This window comes from Neltuma alba, unplaced genomic scaffold (assembly GCF_004799145.2).
Source record: "Neltuma alba isolate B1F8T4 unplaced genomic scaffold, ASM479914v2 tig00004988_pilon, whole genome shotgun sequence".
NCBI lineage: Eukaryota > Viridiplantae > Streptophyta > Magnoliopsida > Fabales > Fabaceae > Neltuma > Neltuma alba.
This window is the reverse complement of record NW_021633936.1, coordinates 4,855-16,425: the sequence shown is the minus strand read 5'-3', so window position 1 is coordinate 16,425 and position 11,571 is coordinate 4,855. Positions and strand designations below refer to the sequence as shown.

Genomic DNA, 11,571 nt, shown 5'->3' with positions numbered 1-11,571 from the left:
TTCCTCACTTTCACCTCTTCTATCCTTATCACCGAGAAAAATTTACCTTATGGTTTGTTATTATCTTCAGCTCTTCTCACATAGATTTGCATCAAATATAGTGAATTTCTGAGTCAGTTTGATTTCATTTAACGATCCTTTGGGTTTGAATTTGTCAAGCATTGTTAGACTTGATTTCACTTGTGAGATTAACAAAATTGCTCATAAACTTTTGTAGGACTTTACGTAAGGTGGTGTGCCACAACTTTAACCATTGCTGAGCATGCCAACACTTGCTTTTTCTTTGACATGACTTAAAAATTTTTAATTTTCTCCATTGGTGTGTATCATACCTGTTTCTATAAAAACTGATTTATTCTTTTTCGTAAAAGGGTGTTGTTTGGCCTTAGCTTCATTTCATGTAGACTTCACTGTTATTGCTGAGTAGAAAACTGTTTTTTATTTTAGTTAGTGCCATGAATGTGCATTTTTACATGGTTTCAATTTCAATTTTTCATCTCTTGAGATTAAGAAGCTAAATCACATTGGTGAAATTCAACTTTGTTGCTGACTGGGAAAAATGATTAAATCAAATCTTTTAATCTTGTAGGCTCACCAACAAGGTAGATGGCAAGCTAGAATTGGCCATGCTACAGGGAAGAAGGATCTGTACTTTAGAACATTTGGTAAAGTTTCAGCTTGTATTATTATCTATCTTGTAACAAAAAAATATTGCAATGGTTTGTTGGATTTTGAAGAGAAAGTCTAGTTTGAAATTATTATTCCTTGTCTCGCAGAGGGAAGGAACATTGTAGCAAAGCATGTTGGAGCATTGTTTTATGCTTGTTTAAGATATGTGTAATGCTTATAGAGTGTGATATTCTATTCTTAATCATCTATTACATGATTTCCATCCCTTACTTGAACTAAGTACCAAATCTAGAACATTATTTGATTCATCTTTTATGACCTTGGATATATCCAGAACATTAGCAAGTCATTATGTTTTTCTCCTGTCTAAAACAGGACTTTTGCATATCTAATAATTACCTTACCATAATTTATGAAAACTATACCAAAAGCTTGAAGATACTTACGCCTTATCCTTGCTTAGGCTCATTTTGAATTCCTCCTTCTGCCTTTATTTTGTCTTTGATATTGTCTTTGTAAGTCAGGTAGTTATGGAGGAAATCAAGAAATGAAAATTCATGATTACCATTCATTAGTCAATTTATCAGTTTCATGGAGAAAGTCAAAGGCTATTTTAATGTGTATGTGTCTTTTAGTTTGAATTTTGTTTTGTGTACATACCCAGAAAACATACCTAGATCACATTGGATTTGGTCCTGCATACAGGGTAATTGTTCCAAATAGAACAAGGTATCAAGAAATTCTTTGAGGACTATGGTTAGATCAGGAAATGCATTTCAATTTGATGGGTGATAAATTCATAATCTACTCCTCCTTAAAGAATGAAAGCTTGGATGATTCATTGCATGTGAATGAGGAAGGGAAGTCAACTTTATGATGGAATGTAAGACTCAAGATTGCATGAGGTGCAACTCGTAATTAGTTTCCTTTCACAAGGGGTTCAACTCAGTGAGCTTGACATTAACCTTATTGAGCTTGTCATTTATTGCTTATCAGAAATGGTTGCTATCAGAAATCTATAAATTTTAATTTCAACAAAGAAACTTGAAATTGTATGAAAACCTTATGAGAACTTATTATTTGTCATACTCAACTTGTCATTTATCATAGTAAACATGTTACTTCGTAAATCAATGTAAAAATTTAGTCATTTTGACAGAGAAATTTGAAATTATATGAAAACCTTATGGGAACTTATTATTTGCCAAGCTCGACTTAGCATTTACCATAGTGAACTTGTTACTTTGTAAATCAATATGGAAATTCAGTTATTTTAACAAAGAAATTTGAAATTGTATGAAAATCTTATGAGAACTTATCATTTGTCATACTCAACTTGTTATTTGTCATAGTAAACATGTCACTTCGTAAATCAATGTGAAAATTCATTCATTTTGACAGGAAAATTTAAAATTATATGAAAACCTTATGAGAATTTGTCATTTACCAAAGTCAACTTGTCATTTGTCATAATAAACTTGTCACTTCGTAAATCAATTGGAAATTCATTCATTTTAACAGAGAAATTTGAAATGGTGTGAAAATCTTATAGGAACTTGTCATTTGCCAAACTCAACTTGTCATTCGTCATAGTAAAATTGTCACTTGTCATAGTAAACTTGTCACTTTGTAAATCAATATGGAAATTCAGTCATTTTGATAGAGAAATTTGAAATTGCATGAAAACCTTATGGAAACTTGTTATTTGCCAAAGTCAACTTGTCATTTGCCAAAGTAAACTTGTCACTTCATATCAATGTGAAATTCAGTCATTTTAATAGAAAAAATTAAAATTGTATGAAAATCTTATGGGAACTTGTCATTTGTCATATTCGACCTGTCATTTGTCATAGTAAACTTGTCACTTCGTAAATCAATGTGGAAATTCAGTCATTTTAAGAGTAATTTGAAATTGTATGAAAACCTTATGAGAACTTGTCATTTGTCAAATTCAACTTGTCATTTACCATAGTAAACTTGTCACTTCATAAATTAATAAGAAAATTCAATCATTTTAACAGAGAAATTTGAAATTGTATGAAAACCTTATAGGAACTTGTTATTTACCATACTTAGCTTGTCATTTGGCATAGTGAACTTGTCACTTCTGATAAGGTTTTCATACAAATTTACATTTCTCTTCTGAAATGATAAATTCCAGAATTCTTTGACAACAACCAGTTTTTTACAATGGAAGGAGGTAATAATTGTTAGTTTGAGTACATCAGCAGGAGATGAGATTGTGGAATAAAGAGAGATTATGGAGAATGAGAGCTTGTATATGAAGAGTACTATATTAGCATTGCGTGTTTTGCAGAAAATTAAATATAGAAGCTACACGGTTAACATGTTTTCATTTTTCACATTGCAAATCAATGAGTTGGAAAAAAACATGAAAGAAAGTCACGGTTTTGGAGAAGAAGAATGAAATTGAAGGAGAGTAGAAGAAGGAAAGAGAAGGAAAAGAGGAGAGAGAGAGAGAAAGGAAGTCAGAAATTTAAGTTTATGATATCATAAGAGAGAGGAAGAGAGAGAGAGGAAGAGGGAGAGAAGGATGAAGAGAGAGAGGAAGAGAAGAAGGAAAGAGAAAGAAATGGGGTGCTGGAAGAAAGAGAAAAGAAAGGGCATTTGAGTCATTTGAACTTCATTTCATAATTGCAATTTAAGACCAGTCTCTAATAGCAATTTTGTGAATTGAAGTACCGAAATTGCAATTTTATATTTTTAAGGGTTTTTATTTGCCATTTTTCCTTTTAAATATGATATATTTTAATAAAAATATTTTAACCATTTAAATAGTTATTTATTTTTTCTTCTCTCTATCCAAGCGACTCCGATTTTTTCTTCTCTCTGTTTCTCCTCTTCCCATTTTTCTTTCTTCAAAGTTCTAACTTTTCTTGGCATCAAGGAAGCAAAGCATTAAAGTGCCTCATCATATGAACGAAACCCATCAAAAGCAACACCCACCTCAATCAAAAAGTCTTGAGAAACGTGTCCATATCTCTTCCTTCACTGTTCTTTTCTTCTTAATCAAAAAGCCTTGAGAAATGTCTCCATATCTCTTCCTTCACTGTTCTTTTCTTCTTAATCAAAAAGCCTTGAGAAGTGTCTCCATATCTCTTCCTTCACTGTTCTTTTCTCCTACCACTTCTCTGAAAATTGTTGCCTGTTATCCTCTAACTGTTTTTTAATTTTGAGGCTTTGTCCAAATTTTTTTTTAATTTTTTATTATTAAATTCTACATAAAATATATGACATTTTAATATTTTATTTATAAAAAATATTTAGTTTCCGATTTTTACAATTTTTTAAAATTTGAATACTTTACGTTAAGAAAAAAAAAACTAAAGCATTTAAATCGCTAAATCTTATAATTTTGCAATTGGCGAAATTGCTCTAAAAAACTTTTCTGATGCCACGGCTCTTTTACGAAAACTTCGGGAGCAAGAATGACTTTTAATCCTAGGATAAAATACATGACCATATATATGCACCCACTCATCCTCAATTCCCTTGTAGTTGCACTAAGCACACAAAACTGAATTGTTTCTGCGCACAAACAGTGAAGGATGGCGTCATCGAAAGTGAGCTTGAAGTTGTTGATCGACACAAAAGAAGAAAGAGTTCTCTTTGCCGAAGCTTCAAAAGAGTTCATCGACTTTCTATTCAGCTTGCTTCGCTTACCCCTTGCTACAGTGACCAGGCTGCTAACCAAAAATGCCATGGTTGGCTCCTTAGGCAAACTCTACGAAAGCGCAGAAAATCTGAGCGACGTTTATCTCAACAACCCAGAACAAGACAGGAACACTTTGCTGAAGCCAAGTGCTCCATTAGATCCTGGCTACCTTCTGCCTGCTGCAAATGATGATGATCGTCATGATACCAATTCCTCAGGAACTACTCCAAATCTCTACATGTGTGGGAGCCGTTGCAATTATGCGGTGACTTATGTTAAGGACACGAAGTGTCCACATTGTTCATGGGGCGTGATGAGGGATGCTGTACAATTAGTAGGTAATGATACGAAGGCGACAGAAGTGAAAGATTCAAGTGCGAAAGGCTTTGTGAAAGGAGTGGTCACTTACACTGTGATGGATGATCTCGAAGTTCGTCCCATGTCTACCATTTCAACCATCACTTTGATCTCCAAGTTCAAAGTCAACGACATTTCTTCCTTACAAGAAAGGGTTGTTGAGTTGGGAATGGAAGAGGTAACATAATTAATATATGCAGGGACTTCATCTCTGAAACTTTTGTTTTCATTTTCTGTGTTTTCCAAAGATGTTCGGTTATTATACTAAAAGCATAACATAACCTTTTCCCCAAGTGAGAATCAAGTCAAAATTCTGGCCAAAAAAAAAAAATCAAGTCAAAATTTATTGTAAAGTTATATTTTCTTAAATATTGATCACATGTATATTTAAGAAGTGTTTGGATGGAAACCAAACTATAACTTTAAAAATAATTTTACACTATATAAAATAAATATGTAAAGAAGTTTGTCTCAATTTATAAAAAAAATACTTTTAAAAAATATTTTTGATGATATCTAAATACTCTCTAATCGGTTTTCTTTTGAATATCGTTGGATCAAAGATGATATAATATGTGTCTTATTTACTCTTAGTTATTATTCAGTTGCTTTTTACATTCTTGCTTACTTTTTTGATGCTAGCTTTCTTTTTTTGTGCCCCTTATAATGTTTGTAGACTCTAAATAGTTTTTTCTTTCATTAGGGTATTAAATTGCTGAAGGCTTCCCTGCAGTGCAAGAATGTTTTGACAAGTGTTTTTCTCGAAAAAGACGACATAAAAAAGCAAGGAATTTCTCAAGACATTGTAGTGGAAAGTGAGACTTACTAGGTTCCTTTTGTTTGTGTTTCATCGGTCTTCGTTTCTTTTTCTCTTTTTGGTGGGTGACATCTATTTCAGTCTACTTTTGTACTATTTTTGTTTGTTTTGAATGATACTTTTGTACTGTTATGAACTTCTGGGATGTGTTATTTTTATGGTTAATCAGGCTGGTGAAAGTGATTACTTTTGCCAAACCCAACTATTTGTATGATGCTAGTTATGAAATTTCATGCTTGCTCAACAATTAAAAGTAGTTATCATGATGCTGTGTCAAGCGACCAGTTTTTTCTGTACAGAATACTGAAAAATCCCAAAAGAAAAAAACACTTTCGTTGCATTATTATGAGTTACTAGTTCAAGAAAAAAGATAGAAAAAGAAAAATTAAAGTCATTTTCATACCGTACGACCATTGGACAAAAAGAGGCCATTATCATTAACAAAGCTCCTATGAAATGCCGTACACTGTTGGGGGGAAAAATGATATCTGTACACTGTAGCTATAGCCAGCCAGCCAATCTTTTTCAAAATATAGTTTTTGAAAAGTACATATTTGTCAAGGGAAGCAATCAGGCATTTTTATCAAAATATTAAAAATAAAAAGAAAAATTAGAGATAAATCTCTTATTAAAAATTTAATTAGCAGGATGTAAAAATTCTGTGTAGCTTAACTTCTATTATGTGCAACTTAACTTTCTTTATGTGCAATTTATCTTCCTTTGTATATAATGATTTTCCTTTGTGCAATGTGCAACACAATTTTATTTTGTGCAAATAAAATTCTTTTATGTGCAAGTTATTTTTTCTGTGTACAAACTAATTCCTTATATCTAATAATATTTTGTACAAACTATCTTTTTTTTATGTAACTTTTTTTTTGGTGTAACTAATTTTTTCTTGTATAATCAATCATTCTATTTCTATGTCCTATTTACAAAATAAATTTTTAATGAGAAATTTATTTTCAGTTTTTTCTAAATAAAATAAACAATCCAAATGCTACATGATGGAAAACATTAACAATACGCTACACTATTTGAAACTTGTGCGTTCAGACCGTGAATAAGTTCAGCCTGATATGTTTTTTTTAAAATTGTTCCTTGATTCTTATATACAGATGTACTATTGTACCCTCAACCTAAGCGCCTGCGTCGGGACTGATCCTATTAGATGCCTTTCGTTTTATGCCGTTAGATGCTTATCGTTTTATATGCAAAATATTACTAGAAAAATAGGCTTTGGTAGCCCAAACCCAGATATATGATAATATTATCTCAAATATTTAATATAAAACTTAGTTGATTAATTTAAAAAAATAAAAAAGTATTTTAATTAGAGTATATGTTATATGATCTTTTTAAAATAGTTATGTATATCATTATATCATATGTTAATTTATAAGTGAGGAAAATTAGTTTGAGAAGAAATAATAAATATAAATACTTTAAAGTGATTTAATAAATTTTTTAATGTTTCTAAATTAGTTAATTATGTCTTACATTAAGAATAAGAGATACTAATTTTTTAAGGAAAAAAAAAGGCCAAAAAAGGGAGAAAAGAGGAATTTGATCGCTTCTCTCCCCAATATAGGTATATTTTAGTGAAGACAACTATATTTGATGTCAATGAAAACGTTTTGGCCAAAGACATTTAATATACTTAATTTTGTTTTTAAAGTGTAAAAATACCTTTAAACTTCTATTTAACATCTTTAAACTTCTCTTTAACATCATAAACTTTTCAGACTCAAATACTTATGAATTTGCAAAATCAGAGGAAAAAAATACATAACATTAAATTCTTCTAACAAACCCACGTCATTATTATGACAGGATCAAATCACTCCTAGCTGAAAGAAACATAAAAATACAAAAATACTCATAAATTTGTAAACAACATGCTTCAAACGCCATGTATTTTTCAGCAAGTATAAAAGTACCATAACGAACATGTAACAGTATTAAAGAGTTTTCTTTTTTGGAAATTAACAGCTTACATTACTGCCCAAGATTTCCTCATATACTGCTGAGGCACATCCTTCTCGTCAAAACATTCTTGCATTGCCTGCTGTAGTTGGATGCCCTACCAAATATGGGAAATAATAATATTAGAAAATTCAAGGAAACTAGAAAATAAAGGGAAGCAGGAGTGTTTATATTTAAAGGATAAGTTTGCTTATATTTTCTACTAAATTAGTAAATTTCTCAAACGGGGAGACAAACTAAGACGCACACATGTACGGGTATGATGACCCGGATCCGAACTATTCGGGGCAACATTTGAAAGTGTCCTTGTTGCTTTGGATTCAACAAGCAAGCATCATTGATGTCGTCCATGCTTTCATAAAGTTCAGCTATACATGCACCCCACCGATTCCCGTACAGGAGCCTTATGACTGATCCAATGGGTAAGCCAAGTCAATAAGTTTTATCAAAACTACTTTCAATTTTCAATATGAAAACTAATTAATTAATTTAAATAGGTTAAAATAATTAATTAAATTAATTATTATTTGTAATAAACAGATGTTGTCTTTCTTAAAATTTTTTACTAATTAAATATATTAGCTAGAACTATTATTTGATAAAATATAACATTTAGCATGTGTAACTACTATAAAGATTATCTTAAAAAAAAAGAATAAATATGATATACAAAGTAAATTAGGATCTTATATTTAGGATTAAATTGAAAGTTAAACTAGTTATACTACCTCCAGTTCTTAATATAAAAGCTAGCTTGACTTTCAATTTGATTCTAAATATAAAACCCAGATCCACTTTATTTCTTATATTTATCTATTTTTTTAAAGTGGTTTTTATAGTATTTACACATGTTAAATGTGTTTTCAATTTAAAGTTTTAACTAATACACGTTATTAGTAAGGATATCTTTTGATATTTTAAAAAAGATAACACATATTTATTATAAATAACCAACTTTAAAAACTTCATTAATATACTTAAATTAGTAATCTAACTCTTATATTAAAGAGCAGAGGTGATATAACAAAGTGTAGGTAAGGCTATTATATATAGAGTCAATTTTTTTAATATATGTACAGATAATAAAGAGTTTATTAAAGGAACAAAGTATTCCCTGATCTTAAATATAAGACTTATTTTTTAATTATAAAATAAGTCTTATATTTAGAATTTAGTAGGTGATCACATGTTTGGATTTGGTTCATTGTATTGTCTTGGGATGGCTTGAACCAAATTTATTTGTTTAATTCCTCAAAAAGAACACGCGGGTTGCAGTGAATGGTAGATTTTTTTTTTTAAAAAAAGAAAAAGACTAGATAGTAATTTCGAAAAAAGAAAAGGATATAATTAAAGCTCACATTGTTCAATTCTTTGAATGAAAATATACGTGCATGAATTGATTGATTGATTTGTGCTAAGATCACTCAAATGAGACTTATGATTACCAAATTCTTCAATGTTATGATGCATATAAATTGTTATTTTTTTTAAACGCGTCTTCTTTTCTTTTCTTTTTTTTTTAAAGTACGTTTAGTATTTTAAAATCTTTTATATATATCTAATATCCTGAAATTTTTTTAGGTGTGTTTATAATTTTGAAATATTTTTCAACAAGTGGGTCCATCACTCTGAAGGGTTTTTTTTCTTTTGTTTTAGTACTCGATGCACCAAACAATATTTTATAGTGTTAGATATACTTAAAATAAATTTTAGAGTGTAAGATATACTAAAAAATACTTCAAACAGGATATTAGATGTACCACAAAATATTTTAGAATGTTAGATATACCTTAACTCGTCTTTTAATTATTATCATTATTTTCTCCATTTTCATTTTAAGATAAAGGAAAAATGTCTATTTTTTTTAACGCCCACTCACATTGACCCCTAATTTAGAAAATGAACAACTAATAAAACATGAGCTTTAAGCCAACACCACTGTGGTGTAGTGGCACGCAAGTTGTCTTGGGTGCAAAATGGTTACGGCTTTGCCGCAAGTATTAGTTTGCTAACTGAAAAAAAAAAAGAGTTTTATACATGAAAAAAGTGACTAGAAAGGAAATAATTAAAGGAAAAAAATAATAAAGAAAAGTGGAATTTAAAGAATGTTTTTGACTAAAAAGCACTTTAATTTGACGCGTTCTCTGCCCCATGAAAGTGGCGTCGCTTAAACTTTAGCTGTATTTTGGCACTTTGGTGAATGTTAGCCTTATTTGCCAGAGGTGAAAGTGAAATTTTTTGCCAACAAAGAGAAGTGGAATTTAAAGCATGCTTTTGAATGTCCCCAAAAAATGCACGCTTTTGATTAAAAAAAATAAGCTACAAATTTATCTCAAAAATTTTCATTTGAAAATACTGGGTATTAGAAAGATTTTTTTTTTTAATGAAAATTGTAGCAATATTTTTCTTACTGGAAAAATTTGAGTTCAAAATGCAATGCTGGCGACGATGTGGCATTTGCATGGCAGAAGAGAGATTTTATCTCTTGCTTGGATTGAGAGAAAATTAGAAAAAGAAAAAACTAGAGAGAAAAATAAAAAAGAGAAATGAGTTTTTTTCTGCTTGGATAGAAGAAAAAACAAAACAAAAGAAAATATAAGGTGTATCTCATATCTCATTTTCTCTCAATCTAAATAAAAAGGATGATAATATTTTTTTCCCTCTATTTGTTTTCCTCATTGTTTCCTCTCATTATATTTTTCTTCTTATCAACTTTTCTTCTCATATAAGCAGAGCGTAAAAGTGCCACATCACATGAATGAAACCAATAAAAAGCAACGCCTTCTTAATTAAAAAAAGCCTTCAGAAACGTGTCCCCATCTTGAATGAAATGCTATAAACAGTAAATAATACTTCTCCGGTCCTTAATATATGACCTGATTGTTAAGTTGGTTTTAGTCTTAAATATAATATCCATTTCTCATATTTATCAATTTTCTCAAAATTACCTCCATGAATACTCCCTTAACCATAATCAAGTAGAAAAGGAAGATAGGGTATTAAGAAAGATGATTATGATATTTTAGGAAAAATGTGTCACATTTCTTATAATTAACTAACTTATCTAACTTTCTTAATCTAATCAAATTAGTTAAATATGTTTTATATTAAGGACTGGAAGAGTATTACCCATATGCTATGCAAACAAAATTATTTACCTAAATGCTATAATCAAACTGGTTTTGGGAGAACTCGAGTTCAAGAAAACAATCATTCTTTGCACCAATTTTGCTCAAAAAAAAAATCATTCTTTGCACCAATGAGTTTCACATAATTATTTTTTTCATCCTTTCAATGAAAAAGGTTTCATAGGTTTAACACTACAAAAAAATATGTCAATTGTAGCAGTTAAAGTGAGACATTTCTAGCAGTTTTAGCCGCAACAAATAACATTTGTAGCGGTTAACAAAACCGCTAGAAAACCAGGCGCAATAAAAAATTTCTAGCAGTTATGGCAACCGCTACACAGCATGGTCAAAATGCTAGACAATTTCTAGCGGTTACCAACCGCTAGAAAATGCTGAAAGAAAAAAAAAATTCTAGCGGTTTTATAACCGCTAGAAAAATTTTAAACCAAATCTCATTTTGCCGAAAATTAAAAATTTTTATTAGTGCGCTAACATTTCTAGCGGTTGAAGAACCGCTAGAAATTTTGGGGAAATTAAATTTTCCCACCAATTAAATTTTTGGAATGACGCAAAAAAAATTTCTAGCGGTTTGAACCGCTAGAAATTTTGGAATCACGAAATATTTGTAGCGGTTTACAACTGCTAGAAATGTTTTCCGTGCCAGAAAAAAAATTTGTGGTTTTTCATTATTAGAAAATATAATATTATAATTTTAAAAACCATTAAATAGATTATGTTGAAGAATTTTTGTTAATTTGTATAATTAGTTGTGTTACATTTTATATATTTAAATTTTGTAATAAACAATATGTAATTAAATTATGAGTGTGTCAAAGGAAGTGAATTTAATTTAATAAGATAATTAATTAAATATTTAATAAGATAGTTGAATTGAAAGTGAGATAGTTTGTAATATTGAACCTATAGTGTTAGGTTGAGGAGTATTTGGATCAGTTGAGGAGGGTATGACAAGTGTG

At 30.0% G+C, this 11,571-nt stretch overlaps 1 protein-coding gene across 1 annotated transcript; it reads left to right on the top strand.

Moving 5' to 3' along the window:
- Window positions 1-4,180: 4,180 nt before the first annotated feature.
- LOC114746414 (uncharacterized) lies at window positions 4,181-5,501 on the top strand. The gene is made up of 2 exons (XM_028934645.1): window positions 4,181-4,841; window positions 5,367-5,501. The coding sequence occupies exons 1-2, from the start codon at window positions 4,200-4,202 to the stop codon at window positions 5,490-5,492; spliced, it is 768 nt and encodes a 255-aa protein (XP_028790478.1). The 5' UTR covers window positions 4,181-4,199; the 3' UTR covers window positions 5,493-5,501.
- The last annotated feature ends 6,070 nt before the right edge of the window (window positions 5,502-11,571 follow it).